The sequence below is a fragment of the Gobio gobio genome (assembly GCF_949357685.1).
Source record: "Gobio gobio genome assembly, chromosome: 18".
In the NCBI taxonomy this organism is placed as follows: domain Eukaryota; kingdom Metazoa; phylum Chordata; class Actinopteri; order Cypriniformes; family Gobionidae; genus Gobio; species Gobio gobio.
The window spans coordinates 35,898,559-35,921,694 of record NC_137111.1 but is presented as its reverse complement, the minus strand read 5'-3'; the positions used below and the strand labels follow the sequence as shown (position 1 = coordinate 35,921,694).

Sequence of the window (23,136 nt, the reverse complement as noted above, 5' to 3'; positions counted from 1 at the left end):
TTCCCATATGAGTACCACAGCATGCCTTTCTAATTGATAAATATTAAGCTGAATCTTTGAAAAATCAACAAGCCCTCTTGCTAAAGTTTGATCTGTAGAGGTAATAAAATGGCCAATGACGGATAAATGTATGTACATGATCTATGCGTCGACTCACAGCCCACTTTTATCCTTCATCCCTTTTCCCTTCTTTATTTGTACCTTTTGATTGGAAGGCGGATCCCTCTGTTCAGATGTTCCCTCCTACCCAGCGATTCCTTTTCCTCATTGAGGCATACCGGCAAAGACCTCCGTCTCCTCAAATTAACATGAGCAGGTGTTTTTCTCTGATGTGTTAATTAGGAGAAGCTGGTGTCATTATGCTTTAAGTGGATGTTACAAATAGAACATGTTGTTTATTTTCTCTTCTGCTGAAAAAAAGTGATCAGAGCTGTCACGAGGCTCATGTGTCACTTAGAGAGGATCGTGGCTAATTACCAGGAGTTCAGAATCAGAAAGTACATGTCTGCGGATTCTCCTGCGTCTGCGCTTGAACAAATACCAGATTGTCGATCTTAATAAATACAATCAGCAAGAACACATTTAAACAGTCTTGCAGGTTAGATTCAGCATATTTTTTTGGCTTTATGGCTTAAATAATAACAAAAATAGGATAACAGAATAAGTAGTTGTTTTCTTTTTTTGATATCCATCAATTTACGTAATTTAAAAACTTTTGCCTTTATTTGAAAAGCATAATGGTGAAGACACATGCTGAATATGTGCTGGAGAAAAATTTAAAGATTTTCTAGACCAAAAACAGATCTTAAGGATTTATTGTTTTTAAGGAACATTTCATAAATCTGTCACCATTTGTTCTATTTTTCTGTGATTCTTGGAATATGGTGTACATGTTATATGGAGTTCTTTTATAGTGAAAGTTTTGAACGACACATTGAACAAAATAACGACAGAGTAGTAATTTTGTGCAATAAATGCACTATGCTATACGTATTTTCAGGGTTATACGTATCCTTTATTTCAGTGGTCCACTTTAGACATTTTATTAACTATAAGTAACTTTGCAACTACATGTTAACTAGCAGTCATTAGAGTATTAGTAGACTGTCTGCTTAAAGAAAAAGTTCACCCAAAAATGAAAATTCTGTCATCATTTACTCACCCTCAAGTTGTTACAAACCTGTATGAATTTCTTTCTTCTGCTGAACACAAAATAAGATATTTTGAAAAAAGCTGCTGAACACAAAATAAGATATTTTAAAAAAAGTTGATGGACCCAATTGCCTTCCATAGTATGGGAAAAAAAAAATACTATGGAAGTCAATTCTTCAAAATATCTTCTGTTGTGTTCAGCAGAAGAAAGAATCCATACAGGTTTAGAATAACTTGAGGGTGAGTAAATGATGACAGAATTTTCATTTTTGGGTGAACTATCCCTTTAATATCTGCTAACACTTTATTTTGATGGTCCTCCAACCGACATTCTACTGACTATAAGGGACTTTGCTACTACATGTCAACTTACTGTATTCTACTAACCCTAACCTTACAGTCACTAACAGTATACTTGCAAAGTTAGTTATAGTTAGTAGAATGTCTAAAGTGGACCAATAAAATAAAGGGTAACCAAATTTTCTTGTTTGCCTTTGTGATTGCCCCACGGTTTGTTATGACACATAACAAACAAAGTAAAATTTATTTGTATTCCACAAATATTACTTTTCAGGAAATATCAATTGAACATGAACTTACCATTGTTCTAGGTACGAAATTGCTAATGAACAAGTCTGTTTGGTTCCAGCATCCAGCATGCATCACTCAGCAGGCAGATGTTATGTGCATTATCACTCTTGAAGCCTGTTATTGGACCGTGTGTGCGTGCGGCTTTGCCCCCTGCGTGGTGATGCTGACACCCTTGTAATCCTGCTGTTTATTATTAGATAGCACAGGCTGTTGCACCAGAAGTTTTGCATGATAATATGGCATGACCAGCTGCTCAACAGATGTTGTTTTTTGCGGCTTTACCGTAGAAAGGTTAAAGGTGTCTCTGCTGCCCCCTGTGAGGATTTTCTGACCCCCTGCATAGTGCGTTTCCGCACACGTTTTACTGTAAGCCGACCTGGTGCCACTGGCCTTAGTTTGAGTATTTCTAACACCTGCCCTCGGATTTAGGCAGATGATGCAGTAGCTGACAGCTGGACTAGCAGTGGTAAACATGTTAACATTTTAATCCTGTGATTAGTCATATGCAAAGTCAAAATTAACGCCGTCTAATCGTGTTCATTCTGTGTGTTTGGGATATTAATCTTGTGATATTAATGCATGTAGTTTGTCACTACCCAAAACAATGAGGGCTTTTTTCCATCTCCAATTGTATGTAAAGAAAAGAAAGTGTGAATGTGAGTTTTTGGTGTGCAAGTAGTTTGAGGTCATGTGTTTACTGTGTTCCCTTTAAATTTACATAATTTGTTTTCCCCCAGGTGAATATATTAAGAATTGGAGACCTCGCTACTTCCTGCTAAAAACCGATGGGTCCTTTATTGGATACAAGGAGAAGCCACAGGATGCAGATCTTCCCTACCCTCTCAATAACTTCTCTGTTGCAAGTAAGTGTGAAGATTTAGTTAATTCTTTATCTTCTGTGGGGCAACAGAGAAGTAAATCTCCATGAATTCATTGGATTGCATCTAAAATGATATCCATATACTAATGAAATGCTTGCACTGATTCACACACTGTGTTTTTGAATGGTCTATTGTAGGGATCATTTCACGTTTTAATTTTCATAAAGTCAAATTATAATGTTAGTCCTAATTTTCAATTCTCTCTGACAATTAGAATAAAACAGGCTGTTTTTGCTAGTGTCCCCTCAAAATACGACCATATAAAATGACCTTTGTTATGATGCAAAGCCTGTTGTACATTTCAAAAGGCTCACAAAAAAAGTTCAGAAACCACTTAAACTGTTAAGGCAGATCTGAAATGATCAGGGACAATGAAAATAAACTTCTGCTTGTTTCTAATCTTGGATCCTTGAGGAAAATCGGATTAATATGAGACATAATGCTTTGCAGCCATTCACAGTTCCGTTTCACTTCATTCTTCTTAAGAGTTTTTTTAATGATTTTTTAGAGCAGTGAAATAAAGGCATCAAAAGCAGTGACTTATTTCCTCTGAAACGCAACTTGAACTCAAGCACACTACGTTGTGGATTTCTTGCTTTCAGCGCTAGTTTCTGGACACATATACGAGCGACTCCCCAACTCTCCATCCGTCAAAAGGCCCAGCCAGGTTTTAATCTAAAGGCTGGAGGAGCGAGGGGTGGCCATACATCCGGCCTGGGCCGCTTGGCAGTGGGAGAGGATTGCCACATCTGTTGCAGAAAGCTGGGAGGCCAGGTGGTGCAGGGAGGCTGATAGCCTAATGCACTCTCTGAAATGGCATCGCTCTCACCCCCTGTGCAATGAGCTGCCACCAGACTGCCTTCCTCCGGACCGCTCTCACCGAGTCCTGTACACAGCCTGACCAGTCCTGCATCTGCTCCCTAGTACACCACACTCCATATTGACCAATTTGTCTTTTTTAACAATGATTGCAGCATATGACAAATCGCTTTGCAAAGTGAAATCCACCTAGTTGGAAACGCGGCCTTATGAATACAGCTGGATTTTTTCCAAGGAAAGACATTTTTTCACTTTTTTTTTGTCTTGATCTATTCATTTATTCAAAAATACATAAAAACATACAGTGACTTGAATACATCTATTTCTAAATGTTATGTTTTGTTAATGTTATGCATATTATTTTTTCTTCAAATAAATGAATACTTTAATCTTCAGCAAGGATGCATTAAATTGATCAAAAGTGACAGTAAATATATTTGATTTATGTTACAAAACATTTAGGTTTCAAATAAATGCTGTTCTTTTGAACTATACATCAAATAATCATGAATAAACACAAAATATTAATATATTTTCAACACTGATAATTAGAAATGTTTAATAATATTAGAATGATTTCTGAAGGATTATGGAACAGTGATGCCTGGAGTTATGATGATGATGATAAATTCAGCTTTGGCATCATAGGAATAAATACAATTTTTAAATATATTCAAATAAATAAATAAAAAGTGAATTTAGGTTGTAATAGTTTTTCACAGTATTACTGTTTTATTGTATTTTTGATCAAATAAATTCAGCCTTGGTGAGCATAAGACATTTCTTTCAAAAAGTTTTAAAATCTTACTGACCCCAAACTTTTGAACTTATATTCAAGTGCATATAAAGAGTACATTTCTAAGAACTTGCTAGATTTGTTTGGAAACTTTTATTCGTTTTTAACCCTGCATTCACTTTGAAGCCAGTTCTCACTAACAGCTGCAGAGGTGACTGCCATTTTTTTTGTCTCCTGATGTTTTTGTACTTTGGCACCCGCTCAACCTTATTTTGGACTTGAGAAAACCTTTAAGAGATGTTGCACGGTGCAAGCAGCAGAAGTCGCAGCTTCTGGGCTGTTTAATTGGTATGCTAGCTTTCCTTAGCGACTCTTACTTGAAGCAGTGCTCGTCATCTGTGATCCAATGTGGCAAAGCAAACAATACTGTCAGATCTGCCTCCTCTCCTCCTGAGGTGTCACATTCTGGCTGCTGTGACCTTGTTTTTCTGCACTCAGCGTGGGACTCAATTTTCCCTCTACTGCCCAGGTAGACGTTCTGTACAGTGCATGGCTTCGTGACCTTAGCGATGTCGTCATTAACCTTCTAGGCTAAATTTAGGCCTTGCCGTTATTCAGAGGTGGCTGAAATTGGCCAGCTGAGGGCCCTCATTATGGGACTGGCAGCCCAGGCCGCTGTTGCGTTTCACCTGTCGTCTGGGCATTGTCCCCAAAATCTGCAGCAGCGATGAGCCCAGTCTGGACGTCACCTCTGTTCCCTGCTACTTTCATAAAGTATCAGAGAAGCGCATTATTTCCCTCTGACTGAGCAGTGGCTGATGTGGCAGAGCTAAGCTCTGTATATGAAATGTTGCGCCACATTCCAGCAAATGTACCTCTCGCTCGTTCATCTCACCGTTGCACTCTCCCACCTGCTGCCTCCTCTCTGCTAATGGCCATTTGTTTTACATCGGACTCGCTGCTTCCCCTCTGTTTGTCAAATAAAACACTCTGACAATGGCAAACACTCGCAGCCGGAGTGTTAGGAAATGGGCTGAGTTTACTCTAGAATTCAGGTCAGCTTTCTCCCTGCCTGTGATTTAAGTCTATATTTATTTAGTGCGTTTTTTTTGTTTGTTTCTGCATTGTATACATGAAATATAAAGTGGCTACAACTTCTTTTGGTCTGTCATTCCAGAATGCCAGCTGATGAAAACTGAACGACCAAAGCCGAACACTTTTATTATTAGATGTCTACAATGGACTACAGTCATAGAGAGGACCTTCCATGTGGACACGCCAGAAGAGAGGTGAGAACGGTCATCATTTTTGAGGTCATGACAGTATCCAAATACATTCATTTTGTTCAGTGTATCTATAATGTGTATTTTATGTGTATTTATTTCAGTAGTTAATCATTGTTTATAATCCTTAAATCAGTGGTTTTCAACTGGTTTTGCCATGGGATCCACATTTTTCCATGATCCATTTGAACCAAGCAAATCTATTTCTCAAAAATGGTTAACAGTCACACTTTACTTAACATACACATATATTGTGTATATAAATTGTGAATTTCACTAGGACTGATGAATAAACATCCCATGTCCAAAAAGCTGAGAAATTTCTGCCTATTATTATTATTATCATCAGTATCCTTTTGGAGTCATGAATGATTCAGCAGACCATATAACAGCATTTTTGAATTAGACTGATAGAAATTGTTAAAATGCAAAGCATCTAATCACGCAAAAGATATGAACAGACACTGAGCAATTTATTCTCGCACTCCTAACTTACTTGTCTATCTATCACAGTGCATCGCAGTCCAATGCACACTTTGTTTACCCCACACACACACACACACACACAGCTCTGAACAGGAGTGGGACACGGCGTACTGGCAGAGGCCCAGAAACTGCAGGCCTACATGTGAGGAGGAGAGATGTGGCGGCAGCTGGCATAACGCCAGACTGTATTCAAAGCCTTTATCTCTCATTAGCAAAAACCGCTCATTATACACCAAACCACTCCACACCCATTCATTCACACGACCTTGAAGGGGTTCGCAGGGCCCTTCGTATATGTTACTGTGTTAACCCAAAGGATCTTGAATTTGCCTTGGGCTTCAAATGCACCACGATGGGAATGTAACATTCATCATGGGGTTTGTAGCTTCCACTGAAAAACAGAAGTGCCACAATATGAGTGGAAATCCATACATTATGTTGATAATTAATATTTCAATCTCTTATTCTTTTTGAGGGTTTCCCACTAACCAATGGCAATGCACAAGAGTGCAAGTTTTCAGACTCTGCCTGATAGGATTGGATCAATACCAACATTTTTGCTTTGGTACAATACCAGCCTCTGGTACCGCTGTATCAATACTAAATCAGTACCTCATGCAACAAATGGAAAACCTTGGCCTACTGATGAAATTAAACTGTGGCTGTCAATAGATTAAATAATTATATCAATAAAAATAACAAAAACAAATATGAATTCACACATATATATATTAACATATATATTAACATATATATATTCACACTACCAGTAAAAAGTTTGGAAACTACTATTTTGATTTTTTTGAAAGAACTCTCTTCTGCTCACCAAGGCTACATTTATGTTATTAAAAATACAAAAAAAGCTGTAATATTGTGACATTTTATTAAAATGTAAAATAACTGTTTTCTATTTGAATATATTTTAAAATGTCATTTATTCTTGTGATCAAAGCTGAATTTTGATCATCACTACTCCAGTTTTCAGTGTCACACGATCCTTTAGAAATTATTCTAATATGATGATTTGCTTCTCAAGAAACATGTATGATTATTATCAATGTTGAAAGCAGTCGTGGAAAAACATTTTTTTAGGATTATTTGATGATTAGAAAGTTCAAAAGAACAGTATTTATCTGAAATAGAAAGCTTTTGTAACATTGTACTACCGTTCAAAAGTTTTGGGGTTTTGGGAAAGAACTTAAAGGATGCATTAAATTAATCAAGTGACCGTATAGACATTTATAATGTTGCAAAAGCTTTATATTTCAGATAAAGGCTGTTCTTTTGAACTTTATTGAGCAGCAAATCATCATATTAGAATGATTTCTGAAGGATCATGCGACTCTAAACACTGGAGTAATGATGCTGAAAATTCAGCTTTGATCACAGAAATAAATTGCATTTTAAAATATATTAAAATAGAAGAAAGTTATTTCAAATTGTAAAAATATTTCACAATAATACTGTTTTTGCTGTATTTTGGATCAAATAAATGCTGCCTTGGTGAGCAGAAGAGACTTCTTTCAAAAACAATCAAAATAGTACAGTTTCCAAACTATATATAAACATATATATAAATGTGTGTGTGTTATATATTATTTATTATTTATGTATTAATACCTATATGTATATAAGTTTCTTAGAAAACAAAATAATGTTCATCAGTTTACTTTGGATGACACTATTGTTCAAAAGTTTGGGGTCGGTAAGATGTAATATTTTTCTAAGTCTCTTATGCATTTATAATATAGTTACAATTTTAATTTACTCCTGTAATGGCAAAGTTGAATTTTCATCAGCCATTACTCCAGTCTTCTGTCACATGATCCTTCAGAAATCATTCTAATTTGCTGATTTGGCGCTCAAGAAAGAAACATTTATTATTATTATCAATGTTGAAAACAGTTGTGCTGTAAAATTCAGTAGAAAGTAAAAAAAAACTGAATTTATTTGAAATATAAATGTTTTGTAACACGTTTTTACTGTCACTTTTCACCAATTTAATGCATCTTTGCTCCATAAAAAGCATTCATATTTCTTAATAAAAAATATATATTTTAAAATTATTTTTAACATTAGTGTATGTGCATATATCTGCGTATCAGTGTGTCCTACAAAAGGCAATTCTTGTCACTGAGAAGTGCCTCTAAACTCCTCTAAATAGACGAGCATAACTAGACTGGGTAATGTGGAATAACAGATAAGTACCTTAAACCAGGGGCGGACTGGCTATCAGGAGCACCGTGCGTTTTCCCGGTGGGCCGCTGGACAAAGTTGGCCGGCCCGTTGCTTCGTAAATATATATAAAGAATGAATAATAGTAAATTTACGTAGCCTAATCTATATCCTTCTGTCAGCCCAGACGAATGGCCCACATGGGGGGAAAATCTATTTAGCCTGATCAGTCTCAGTGGTCTAAAAGCGCTTGTCAATGTCAAAATGTTTGAGATATCCAATCAAATCGAAGGAGGCAGGATTTATTGTCCACAGAAACCGAGCAGCGCGGCACTTGAATGCAAGCCGAGGTGAGATAAACAGCTGAACTAGAGGAGTCAATAAAGCAATATTTTCCAAATGTTTACGATAAAAAAAAAAGTTAAACAATACACATTGCTTTCCAGGGATGCAAACTTCTGCTGACCTTTTCGAATTTCTCAGATTGTAATGCCATTTACGTTATTTGACTCACAATGCACAAAGAAACATTAACATAGCAGTTTTCAGCATATCAGAGTGAATGTTTGTGCGTCTGTTTCCAGGCTTTCTTCAGTAATATCACAGTCATTTGAAAATTATTCATAAAACTCAAAATATTATTTTCACTTAAACATGGTAAAACTGGCAACTTTCATATTCAAGTAGCCTATGTCCCGTGAAGGAACATGTAATTTACTAAAATAAATATAGGCTATAATTTGCTAATTAGTTCACATGCATTATTTTACCTTCAGGACCAATATAATTTTAAACAATTGGAGCTCTATTCCATAAAATGATAGATGTCAAGCTCCTGAATGGACAAATACTATAACCACTAGAAAGGCACCATAAAATAGTCCACATTCTGCACTACATACTAAGTCGTAGACCATAGCATTGCTTTATATGGACTGATTTTATGGTAGGTATTGAACTTAGTGATATTAAACTTCACTGTATGGAAAATATTTTTTTTTAAAAATCTAAATTATTTATTAATTGCCATGTGCACCAGGAAAGACCAATTATATCCTAAAGAAGTATGCCTGTCATTTCAATAAAAAATATAGCATTTATATTTGTGTATAAATAGAATCTAAATTTTTATGTTAGTAAGAAAGTTGCTCTGTGCATAATGAGCTAGTGAGTTTATGGTTAGATGAAAAACTTTTCTTCAAAAGCAAAATTAATTTCCTATTATCACTGTAAAGCTGCTTTGAAGCAATCTGTGTTGTAAAAAGCGCTATATAAATGAAGGTGACTTGACTTGACGTGCTGCCGACCAATTGTTATGGGCCGCTTTGTGCTAGAAAGTCCAGGGCCACTTTTTTGCCCCAGTCCACCCCTGCCTTAAACTGTGTTACCCTAAAGTTGTTCCAAACCTGTATAAATGTCGTTGTTCTGCTGTACACAAAGGAAGATATTTGGAAGAATGTTTAACCAAACAGGTCTCGGCCCCTATTGAATACCATAGTATTTTTTTCCTACTATGGTAGTCAATGGGGCCAGAGATCTGTTTGATTACCAACATTCTTCAAAATATCTTCAGATCAAAATGTATACAGGTTTAGAACAACTTGACGGTGAGTAAATGATGACAGAATTTTCATTTTTGGGAGAACAACATCTTTAAGCTGTTTTTCCAGCATGGCGGACTGCCAAAATGTGCTGAATAGTGGCATGTTGTTGTTCAAGCCAAGTACCAAAATTTGCTAATTATAACATTATTATATACCACTGTAAAATGTGTAGTACTGCGGTACAGAGTACCAGTAGACCACGCATCCGTACTCTCTGGTTCAGTCCAGTGCTGTGAAACAGTGAGAAACTGCTAGCTTCGCTCAAATGAATCCATCATTATTAAACTAACACATGCTCAAAAACATGAATGCACCACTGATTCTTCACAACAGATGTTGTGCTGCGCGACAAATGAAAACTCAATGGAGGGAGACACTCGTTCGCAGAGAGGGGCGGCTTCCCCACTCAAATTAGATTATACTGTCAGCTAGTGAGAACGGCCTTGTGATTAACTCAGATGGTCTGGCCTAATGTCTTCAACAAAGTAAAAAAGTCAAGTTTACATTTCAGTCTACATTTATAACTGAACTACGTGTTTGTTTAGTGTGTCTCAAGAATATTCTTGAAGCAGTATGAAGCAGTGTTTTTTTAAAATGGCTTTCTTCTTAGAAACGTGGGCTTTGTGTGTGTTTCCAAAGGGATGAGTGGGCAGAGGCGATCCAGATGGTGGCAGATAAACTCCAAAGACAGGAAGAGGAACGTATCCAGTGTAGTCCCACCTCACAGATAGACAACATGGGAGAGGAGGAGATGGACACGTCTATCAGCCACCACAAACGCAAGGTGCCTTCATATACAGATCTGGATCATATTAATCCGAGACATTGGAAGCTGCAAGGCAGAAACTGGCACAAAGTTAAAGGGATAGTTCACCCAAAAATGAAAATTCTCATGTTCTGCTGAACACAAAAGAAGATTTACAAGAATGTTTGTAACCAAGCAGATAGAGCAACTATTGACTACCATAGTAGGAAAAAAAATACTATGGTAGTCAAAAGTTGCTCTCTCTGCTTGGTTACAAACATTCTTCACTCTATCTTCTTTTGTGTTCAGCAGAACAAAGAAACTCATACAGGTTTGGAACAACTTGAGGGTGAGTAAATGATGACAGAATTTTCATTTTTGGGTGAACTATCCCTTTAAATTAAGGCTGGTTTCTGTCTAAAAGTAGAGTTTGTGTGCTGAGTCTTTTATGTCACATATCACACAATAAACTAAGCAGTAAAAAATTTGAAAATGTTCTTCAAACCTATTTATCAACATGATTTGTATCAAATTTATCCTCCTAACCCCCAGGAAAACAAAGCCTTTTGAATTTAGTATTTTTTCATGTCATTACATTGTCTAGTGGATTTTATTTATTAATTTTTTTTGTAATGATATTTTATTCAAATATCCTCCTCATACGTGGACACCAGGACTCAGTTTTGTAAAAAATAAAATTACATGAAATTACATGTATAGGCAAAAACAATGGGATTTTTTTTTTCATTCACCAATCAATTTTGAGGTTTCAGGATTTTGTTTAACCAAACTTTGTTTAAAGATGATTCTCAACTATGTTATGAAAGATATAACGAATTAATTGATATTCCATGGGTTTTCCCATTCACTGCAATGTATCTACACTGTATCTAATTTGCATATTAATGTGTTCTTGGAGCAACATGTGATGAAAAAACAAGTGTAATAGTGGGAGTAATAGTTGGCAACATTTTCAGAATAATATCTAATGTTTTATAGGGACATTGATATGTAATTTCTTTCCCTATTCACTTGTTGTGTCTCCCAAAATGCCTGATAAACATGCTTTAAGTCCCGTGTCCTCTATGAAATCAATGCCCTGTTTTGTAACAAAGTAATATTCTACAATTCTAAACAATTTTAAAATATATTTCCATAAGAGTGCTACATTTGATCATTCAGTAATTTTCAAAGGAGAACTTGTTGTCCTGGTGTAACCTAAAAACAAATGGGATCTCTGAAAAGCCATGAATGTGCTCTTTACAGGACAGAGAAACTGAGAAATTCACTAAAATATAATGTCCTCATGCGAGGACAGTGGCACCAGGAGGTTATAATGAAAATCTCAGCCATTGTTTGAATCCACATTTTTAAGCAGTTTATGGCTGTTTGACCTTTAAGTTATCAGTGGAACATAACGGCACAATTCATACAATAAATACTCAATGTAGTAACCTAGAAATCACTCTATTTTCTTTCTGGAGCTGCTACAGTGTAAAGGCTCAATGCATGCCTACAGCTGGAGTTACACTGCCGCCCGTAGATTCAGGATATACTGTATGAAACAGACCTTATAACTCAGTTGCACAAAATTATGAAACTCTCTCTCTCTCTCTCAATAATGTGTTTTAAGGCAGTGTATTTCTGGGAGTTTCATCATTTTTAAACAACAAGCTAATGTACAAACATGTCAGTGTGTTGGTGGCAGCGGAGTCTCTGAGCAGCAGGATTACATCCCCGCAGCAGAAACATAGAGATGTGGACACATTCTGATCGAGTTACATTAACAAAATAGAAATGTAGACCCTAATTATATGCATTGCGTTTCAATATGCCTGACAGTTAATAGCTTTTTCTTTTTTTTCTGTTTTGCAGACAATGAATGACTTTGACTACTTAAAATTATTGGGAAAAGGCACTTTTGGAAAAGTCATTCTCGTAAGGGAGAAGGCCAGCGGGAAATATTATGCAATGAAAATTTTAAAGAAAGAGGTTATTATAGCAAAGGTAAGATTCATCAGGGATATTTTATTTAAAAATGTTTTGATCTTTGCATTCAGGATGTAATTTTTTCAAATAAGGCACTTTGTATTGTGTGAGTTAGGTTAATGACATTTTTAACAGTTACAAAAGTATCATTTTACTCCCCTGCTTTGTAATACATAATCTCATTATATCCAGGACTCAAAATAATGCCCTCACGGTGCACATGTTCTGTAAGCAAACATGGTTTATCTTCAGAAAATACAATTCATGATCCACCTTCTTTTTCTTCCCGTAGGACGAAGTGGCCCACACGCTCACAGAAAGCAGAGTACTGAAAAACACGAGACATCCTTTTTTAACCGTGAGTGCACATTTTGTAATGAACTATCATTCAGAGTGGATTTACAGAGAACTTAAAGCTTCACAATGCTTTTGTATATATGATTGGCTTTTCCCTGGAGCCTCATTATAATGTAGAGAATAAACTGTAATAAATTAACGGCCTAAATGTAGCTGTGCATCTGTTGAGAACTCGCCAGTGAGAGGTAATTTTCTGACACTCCAGATGCTGTTGTATGCCACGCAACATACACAGCAGGTTTAGCAAAAACAATTTACTACTGTCACTCAAGCTGGTGTTCCCTCGTAAACTTCACCTTCCCTCAAAGTTAGCATCAAGGCCTACGAGAAAGAGCAAAGCTTTTCAAAACGCTCCTTTCATTTTCTCTCGAGACAAACACTTCTCTCACTGCATACATTTTGATGAGCATCTCTCACGTTGCGTTTGTTTTAGTTTAGTGGGATTTTGCCTTTTGTTTTTCTTCTAATGGTGTATCCACCTGCTGTTTCAGTCTTTGAAGTACTCCTTCCAAACAAAAGACCGTCTATGCTTCGTGATGGAGTATGTCAATGGAGGAGAGGTACGTGTGTGTCTGCATTTGCTTTTTTGTATGTCTGTCTTGTCGTCTGTGTTGGCAGACGATCTATTTCTGTAGTAATGCTGCCACTAATATCTGCGTATACTGTGCGGCTGTGGTGAGCTAAAAATGTCATCTGTTATCAGAGAAAAGTTAAGTGCAAGAGAGAAGTGCATGATCATATCTTGTGATACATCCACAGTTTGAAGAGACATCCTTTGGGAAAAAAGTACCAAGTATCAAATTATCAACCAATATTATTAACAATCGATAACAATGACGTTTTAGCAATAACCGAAATGCAAAGCCGCTGTTTGTTTTATTTATTTATTTTAGACACAATAATAATATTATTATTATTATCAATATTTATGCATATTCGTTTCACAAATCTAAATGGTTTAAAGCATACAATAAATAGTCAATAATATTAACAAAGTATTATTTATTACATTATTTTATGCAAAGTTGTTTTGCAAATTAAATGTATAAAAACAAAATGTATATTATATTATATGAATGATATTATGTTATAAATAAAAAGCATCAATATTATTATTTTAATATTTATTCCATTATTTTATGCAAAGTTGTTTTTTTATTTAAGTGGTTAGAAATATATTATTATTATTAGTAGTAGTAGTAGTCCTTTTTATTTCTTATTTTGCTATTTAAAATGTAATCTTTGTTTTGGACTAGGTGTAACTTGAAATTCTTCATATTTTTTTACTTGTGAATGAAAGTTAAGTAATTATGCAAACAAATGACAGCGGTTTTACACCACTATGATCACAGTTGTTTGCTGTTGATCTGATTGGCGTAATGCTGTTTTTGGATTCTTTTCTTTAGAGACTTTCCAAATTGTACTATTTATCAGTAGACTTGATTTTTCTACAACCAATTACATGCATAAAAGTGTAAATATCTGTAAAAAATGTCAAATTGATTATTGGTCTACCTCTAAGAACTATTTCAGACTCAAAATGATTGTGTTGTTGAAAGTTTTGGTTGCTCGGGACGCACTTGGTGAAGTTTGACAGTGTCGCTCTGTTGATATGGCAGAGCGCAGGATTCCATCTTGAGGGACTCGAGTTTTGATAAATGAAATTCCACCACCAACGGTGCTGTTTAATCAGAGAGGCGGCAATCTCGCTCTCATTCCCTCAGTCTGCAATGTCACCTGCTCCCCCTGCCTGGTCCAGCCAGAGCCTCTAACCTCCACACGCTGCGCAGAGCCCATCCGTCTCTCCCCTTTCAGCCTCGCCACATTCACAGCTGCCAGTGCTCTGATGAAGGCACACCTGTCCTCGGCCACCCCGATCCCCTGCACGCCACCCGCTTACCCCCTCCTTCGGCTGATCAGCGAAGCCGTTAGCTCTCCCCGGACAGCCATATTCAAACATCCCACAGCAATTAATAGACAGACTCTCCTCATTGGGCTTCTGGGTAATTTCTATAAGCCGGGTTCAAGTGGTGCTGAGGGCCAAACAGTTGACAGGAACCCTTGACATTGACTCGGGAGGGGAGAGGGAAGATACTCCATAAAAGCTACGGCAGAGATGATTACAGGGGACGGGGTGCTCCTGCCACTTTAATGGAGCGTTAGCCCATGAGCACGCAGCGCTGCCTTTAACAAGATTGGTGTATTGATTAAAATGCTGATTTAACAGGCCGCGCCGGCCTGTCTCTGGAAAGCCGGGGATGATGTGCCAGCTGCTGTCTGGGTTCGCTGGGCGTCCTCCGAGGGCCTCGCCATCTATCATCTCAATATGGCGATGTGAGGCAGTTTGTGTTGTGTTAATTTCCTCCAATAAATCAGTAATTATTGCAATCCTGTCCCTGCTGTTTACCCTGCAGCTGTTTTTCCATTTGTCGAGAGAACGGGTGTTCTCCGAGGACCGCACGCGCTTCTACGGCGCCGAGATCGTTTCCGCCCTCGACTACCTGCACTCTGCCAAGATTGTGTACCGGGATCTCAAGGTAAACAGAAAAAGGGGAAAGAATTCATATATTTAGAGAGAAGGTTTTGTTCAGTCGTGATGCCTTTATCCGAATGTATGTCATGGGACGTGGAAAATGTAATTAAAAGCTCTAGAGTTTGGGGCTTTTTTCTTTTGGTTTTTGGAAACATCAAACTCTGGCGGCTGTGGATGATGACACAGTGTTTTGCTCGCAGCCTTGGACCAAGCCAGTTGTGAAAGTGCCAAGAAACTTGGACAAACAGCTTAGCCATTAAAATTGAAAGGTTAAATTAATGTGGCTTGAAGTTTCTTTCCACTTCCTGGGAATAAATACATTTTTGTAGTTGTCAACTTTTTTTTTTTTGCCATCATTAACATCATGAATTAAGAAAACTAGTACACTTTAAATACTTTTAGTTGTTCTTGGATTTTTGTTATTTGACCCATGAATTCGATACTTTTAGAAGCCATACATGTTCATTGTATTATAATACTTTAATGAAACATGAATCTTAACGACCGTCGCATATTAAATCAGGCAGTCTATAAATTAAATAAATCCAATCAATTAAAAGTGTTTAAAGATTTGAAAAGAACTATGGTGTTTCAAAAAGTCAACAAATTCATACTCTTTTCTTTTTGCACAGCTGGAGAACTTGATGCTTGATAAAGATGGTCACATCAAAATTACAGACTTTGGCCTCTGCAAGGAAGGAATCACCGATGCTGCTACCATGAAGACCTTCTGTGGGACGCCAGAGTATCTGGCTCCAGAGGTAAAGAAACCCCTGTTAATTAACAAAACCTGCAACTATCCCAAAATCTGTCAGCATTAATCAGTGGAGCATATGAAGTAGACCATGAACAAAATTTTAAATGATGCATTTATGATTTCAAATAATACCACAAGAGTCAAGTTTGGCTAGAATGATTGACTGATCCTATTTAAACATTAGCTCTCATGACATGGAGTGCCTTGTTGAATAAAATTTTACTTAAAACTAGCAAGCTTAACCTTTTGCTTTCTATGAATAAAAACGGCTCTCAGACCATCAATAATAATCAAACATAGTAAACTCGGGGAGTCTTCCAGAAATTTAGGTTAAGGTTAATTTCCTGTCACACATATACGCCGAATCCATGAGCCTCCATTGAAATGGATGCTACGATATATTATATACTTAGCCTGAAAGTTACCTCAGTTTTCGGAACCGAAAGTTGAGGTTATCCTTAAATTGAGGTTATAACTTACCAAAGTAGCATAACCTGCTTTCTGGAATACCTATGTGATGCTGTATATATAGTAGATATGTATATTACAATTAGGCCTGTCAATTTGACATGTTAATTTGGTTTGATTTAATTATGGAAAAAATATTTTGTTTAAATTTCAATTGATTCATGAATTTAACGCACCCGCCCCGGCTCAGACCTGTACGTTGTCTTACATGGCTTGCTGTTGCTTATGCTGGGTACACACCAAAAGATTTTTTACATCTTATAAGATTTTCAAAATGTGATAGACCACAAACATGAGGACAAATAATCCTAGATTTAACCGTTTTGCTCCTATAGTGTGTGGTGTGCCATGATGTGACAAAGACAGCACACCACACACAAACCGATTTTCAACCAGAGTCCCGACTGTAAACACAGGAAATCTCGCAAAATCTCGCGAGACTTCAGAATAAGCATGGCGGTGATTGGCACAAATATCGATTTCGATCTTGATTCAATATCATTCATATAGCCTACTGTACATTAGGGCTGGGCAATATATCGCATGACATTGTTAAGCGCATCTCGTCAGTAAAGCCGGTTCCTGGATTAGTAGTAAATCGCCATCACCTGCTTTCAGATGGAGCGGCATTTACTACACAGAGCCGTAGTTCACTGACAAGCTGAGCCATATCGCATTAATTTTCACGGACGTATCGCCTGCGATAATTAATGCGATATGGCTCAGCTTGTCAATGAACTACGGCTCTGTGTAGAAAATGCCGCTCCATCTGAAAGCAGGTGATGGCGATTTACTACTAATCCAGGAATCGGCTTTACTGACGAGATGCGCTTAACAATGCCATGCGATATATCGCCCAGCCCTACTGTACATATAAGGAAAGTTTGCCTTTTTAGCACTATTTTAAACTTTTCTTGGGTTAAATTATATTTGCTTGCATTCATTAATATTCACTTGTGTGTGCTTATATAAGTATCATTAAAAATATTAGGATGTAAGTTGTTAACGTTTTAAAATTTCACATTTAAAGAAATCTAGTGTTTGATCATAAATATGTATTTAAATGCAAAACCTAAAAATAAGTAAGCAGTTATGATCTGCAATACTTTTTTGAGCAACTAGACGAGATACATGTATATGTATTAAAGAGCCATTCAGGCACCTGGTGGGTAATGGCATTACAAATAAAAATGATTATTTTTCCAGCCACAAAATGACTCTAATTTGCCTCTTTGCATTGGAATTCTTTATTTTAACCTTAATTACTACACTAATTGTAATATAAATAATAATAAAAAATATTTTAAGTGGTCATTAATTGACCATAATTATTGCACAAATAGTAGGCCTATTTAGTTCCAAAAGATATCCTCAAAATATTCAATAAATATTATTAAACTAAAATATAGAACATTTATTTAATTGAAAAATAATGTAAAAAGGTGTATGGTCACATTTGATCACCAAATGAGTATGAGTGTGACCAATTAGTAAGGAATACCTGAGGGCTAAATACAAGAAAAACATTCATGTAACAATGTTGTGTATAATATCACTCTCCATAATAAAGTGATACTGTAAATGTGGTTGACGTAATAATCAATGCAAACTATGCTGTACTGTTTACCAAAACTTGCTGCAAATACCTGTATAGTGATGTGAAGCTGTTGTGTATTCAAATGTATCAGCGCAGCTTTGTGTGGAACTATTGAGCGCTCCGTGAACCATGTAGCTACGTGACCGTGCGCGCAGCCGGGAGATGAGAGCATGTCGCAACTCTGGCTTTAACTGTTATGCCACATTAGCGCCAAAACCCTATTTATTGTTTGAATTTCGTATTCAATTTTAAAAGCTTAGACTTTCAAGTTTCATATCAAAAGCAGGTTTGAGAGAAAGAGAGAGAGACGCATGAGTGACAGAGAGATGGAGAAAGATCAGGGAAAGGAAATGAACGAATACGATGCGTGTTTTAAATAGCGTTAAAATGTTAATCAATAAAGACGCGCAATATGTGGCGGCCGGTGTTGATTCTGTGGCGCACCGCCACGAATTAGTCTATGTGCGGGAAACACTGATGTTACAGAGTGAGCTAGAGGTGAGTAGCTATGTAACACACTGCTATGTTTTTTTTTTTATAATTGTTGTTCTCTGGTGTCTCTTGGAAAATAGATATTTTTCTCTTTGAAATTGCCTTATTAAATAAACTTTAAATAATTGTTCTATTTCATCTCTCAGCGTGCTTTCGGATTGGATATTATTTCGTTTCACGTGAGTGTGCGCACGTTTGTCCTCGGGGTTCCCCCCACACATCAGGATTTCTGATCGAAATCCGATTCGCGATCGGGGCGGCTCCGACGTTTTTCCGAGCAGGTTCGGAACCTTTTAACACACTTCACACCACAGGAAAATCTGATAAGATAATCTTTAGAACCATCAAGATAATCGGGACATAGCTAGGATTGTCGGAAGGGGGGAAATCGGCCCAAAATCAGCCTGATTATCTTTTGGTGTGTACCCAGCATTAGTGACGAACATGATGCAGAGCAACAACTGACTTCATGATGAAGTCTATTAGAATGCAGTTATATGACCCTAAAATTCAAGATATTAGGACAAAAAATGCCCCTGTATGGGTTTTTTGTCTTCTATCTATATCATATGATATAGGTTATCAATATCACATGAGCAAGAGTGCTGTTTTTCACCTAATATCTGCACGATTGCAAATGTGATTTGGCAATCGTTGCAATTGTTAAATTTTTTTTTAACAAATTGTTTCACTTTAGACACACTATTGCCAGTATCGACTCTTTTTGCTCAATTTCGCCAATGAAAATAGTTCCAACAAAGCCACAGCAGAAGTGTTGTGCATCTCTGAGCAACACACAGCAGTGTTTCATTACTGAATGAATACTGTTTTTTAACGAATCGAGTGAGCCAATGATTCAGTGACTTATTCATAAAGACTGCATCTGAAATCATATACAGTGCTCTCTTGAGTAGGTACTTATTTTAAGTAATTACTTCACGGCCACTAAAAAAGTATGTTCTGTATAGGATAAATGTGTATAGTATGAATGTAATCTGGACGCATTTGCCCATGTTGCCCTTATCATGTGACCTACCAGCGTAGTTTTCGTCACGTCATCGCCATTGACGAATCCTCTCCCGTGGAGAGACAAGTGTCCATCACACGCACACTTCAGAATCTCGCCGGAAGAAGTAGGCCATCTGGGTACTTCTGCCTACTCTTTTATGAGTACTGTGAATTCGGACATAATTCTTTTGTCACTGTTTTTCGCCTACTATATAGTAGAGATTTCGGATGCAGCCACTCTCACTTGCTTCATCCCTGAATGAATCAGCCGTTTGAAAGAATATCTGAATGACTCATTCATAAAGACAGTGACTTGCCGCCACCTACTGCCAGTTTTAATTCCAATACCGGTATTCTTTTTTTTTTTTAACCCATTAATAGCTAAACGGTCTTTGTAAATATACCTAAATGCCACTTCAGAAGCAGTTTCTGAAAAAAATGTTCGCTTGACAGCATTAATTACAATAGCTTGTTAAAATACAATCATATAAATGTATTATTTCCTTTGCGTTATATCTTGCATTATCTTGCTTTAGTCATTATTTTATTGTTGATGACGTAATGGTGAGACAAAAACAGTGTCTGTATTTGCATCAAAGCCTTCAGAGTTGGCAAATTGTATAGTTGTCTATTTTGCGAATTAATGAATGAATGAATGAATTGTGTGTGTTTTTCCTTTTTCATTCTTGCTTTTTATTTTGTGGAAAAATGACAGAAAAAGCTCTAGGTTTTTTTGGATAAAATTGTGTTTGTTAATTTGCTTAATGCCGCTCAACAGAAGGTTACAAAACAGTTCTTACTCACGCTAACAACAATCTACGTTTTATCATTTTGTGGTAAATGTTTTAAGATCAATCATATCTGTATCCTTATGAGGCAAAGCATTGACTGTACAATTGCAAATCATAACTGTATTACAAGTAAAACTGTAGCCTAGAAAGAACTACATTTATGAATAGCTAGTTTGACTCTAATTTTAAGAGACATTTCTATCCTTCATATAATAATTTGATAATTTATATTGTTTATCTTGATTACTGATGCACTATAAGACCAAAACAAACCTCCCGGTGGTGATGACGTCAGTAACTCGCAGCATGCAGAATGAAGTACCAAAGATACTTGTACAGTATTTTGGGGCGTGGGTGGCGTTGCTAAATTATCATCACTGGCTTCGTAGCCACTTGGATCTCAGGTATGGTGGGTAGGGACGATGTGTATAGACCAATCAGACGCTGTTTTATAGCTGGAGTATGCTTGGATTCGATTGCTTTATTGTGGAGTTTACACATGCAAGTAGTTCTTATGCTCAGTAAAACACTCAGATCACTTGTTTGTAAAGGTTTTTGGGCTTTTGATAAAAAGGCTACCATGGTTCCAAATGCCTTAACTTTTGGTTGCTTTGAGATTTGGCCCCTGCTTGTGAACAAGCCCAAACTTGATGACCTTTATGACCTGTCATATATACTAAAGGATGAATTATTAACAAAATAAATCAATAAATTGCATCCCTTTTCTGGGGTTTTCTCAGCAGTGTTGTAACATAAGAACCTCCAAACATGATACAAATTTGAAAGGTTTTCTATCAAATGAGACCATGAACTTGATGATACGTTGTTTATTTGTAGAGTTATAAGCCATTACTTTTAAGACGGGGTTAAACTACAGTGAAATTGAATTAAAACTGCAAAGCTTGTTCGGTTGGAAGATACAGTAATGATCAGGATCACCCTACAGTACACCGAACTGTACATTAATGAACTGTTTAGGCTCTAGAAGCTTCTGATATTCATTATAACGATTTCTGTAGAGCCTCTATATTGCATGTTCTTAAAAATAATTGTAACCGCTGAATTTTTATATTTATCTTTTCAGAATTGCTGCTTTAAACAATACAATGGTTTAAAACACCTGCAAACAAACTGGTGTTATGCCATATGCATAAAATAATACATATTTTTATTATTATTATTATTATTACATATTATGCATTTTGCACTACCATACCTTAATTGGATTATGCTCATTTGCACTGCCGACTGTTATTTACAGTACCTACTGTTTACATTTGCATTTTGCACCGTACTTCTAACTGTAATATGCAATCACTTTCCACTGCACTTTTACACTTTTTTTTTCTTTTTTCGGATAGCTTCTGTCCATAATTTATTGCACTACCTTAATCCACTGCTATATTCCTCATCTTAGCCTAACATATCATTGTATACCTCTATCTGTAAAATTCTGTTTATAGTAATAGCCATCTGTATATTTATTCACTGTACATATTCACCTGTACATTCTGTTTATAGTAATTACCATCTCTCTATTTATATATATATATATATATATATATATATATATATATATATATATTCAGTACATATCCATGTCCTGCACTTATGCAACCGTTGTATATCCTGCACTTGCTGCTATTGCACTTCTGGTTAGACCTAAACTGCATTTCGTTGCCTTGTACTTGTGTAATGACAATAAAGTTGAATCTAATCTAATCTAATTAATACACTTTCTCTTATGCTCACCCAGGCTGCATTTATTTGATCAAAATACGGTAAAACAGTAATATTATGAAATATTATTACAATTAAAAAATCTTTTCAGGATTCTTTGATGAATAAAGGGTTCAAAAGAGTAAAAAAAATTGTAACATTATAAATGTCTTTCCATCAATTTAATATGTCCTTGTTGAATAAAAGTATTATAAAAAAATTAAAAAAAACGTATTGATCCCAAATTTGGTGTAAATAAATACTAACATGTATTAAATACTAACAATACTAACAGAAAAGGGATGCAGTGTATTGATTTATTTTATTAATAATTCATGCTTGAGTATATATGACAGGTCATAAAGGTCATCAAGTTTGGGCTTATTCACAATCATGTTAATATATTAATATCGTTCCACTCCATTATATGTGTAGGCTTCATAGAATGTGTTATTAGTGTTAGATGTTTTTGTCAGTAATATAATGCACACCCTGTTAAACCAGAGCATAGATCATGTTTTAACTAAATAGCAAAAATAAGCATCACTTTTGTTTCCCTTTGAACAGTAGTTTGCTGTTCTACCTTCTGTCCAACCAGAGGTGTGCACGGTGCCCAGATTGCAGTGGCTAAATCCATATTTATAAACAGGAGGGGGGAGCGGGCAGGGGGCGGCAGCGGGAGTGAAGGGGGATATAGATTCCACTCGAAAAAGTACGGAAGACTATTTGGCGCAACATTTTGTTTTGCTCAGCCTGGCCGCTGTGCCAGGAGATGATTTGAGTGTTGGTTATTTTTCACAAGAGTATGTGATTGCACAAAAAAGTACATGCTAAACAGAGGCAGATGGTGGCAGATGGGGAAGGTTGGAAGAAGGTGGCTGGGAAACCTGGAAATCTATACTGCCGTACTGGTGTAAAAATAACAGAGCACAGCCTGAGCCAAGTTCTGGAGA

General features: G+C 36.5%; 1 protein-coding gene across 5 annotated transcripts in view; it reads left to right on the top strand.

Annotated features, from left to right (window-relative positions):
* Positions 1-23,136, top strand: part of akt3a (v-akt murine thymoma viral oncogene homolog 3a) — a 103,364-nt gene that overhangs the window by 68,812 nt on the left and 11,416 nt on the right. For all 5 annotated transcript variants that reach the window (XM_079843117.1, XM_079843115.1, XM_079843116.1 and 2 more), the window contains 8 exons: positions 2,481-2,606; positions 5,357-5,468; positions 10,367-10,511; positions 12,348-12,479; positions 12,754-12,819; positions 13,310-13,378; positions 15,233-15,355; positions 15,984-16,112. In XM_079843117.1, coding sequence (XP_079699243.1) covers positions 2,481-2,606; positions 5,357-5,468; positions 10,367-10,511; positions 12,348-12,479; positions 12,754-12,819; positions 13,310-13,378; positions 15,233-15,355; positions 15,984-16,112 — 902 coding nt within the window. The remainder of the gene's footprint in view (positions 1-2,480; positions 2,607-5,356; positions 5,469-10,366; positions 10,512-12,347; positions 12,480-12,753; positions 12,820-13,309; positions 13,379-15,232; positions 15,356-15,983; positions 16,113-23,136) is intronic.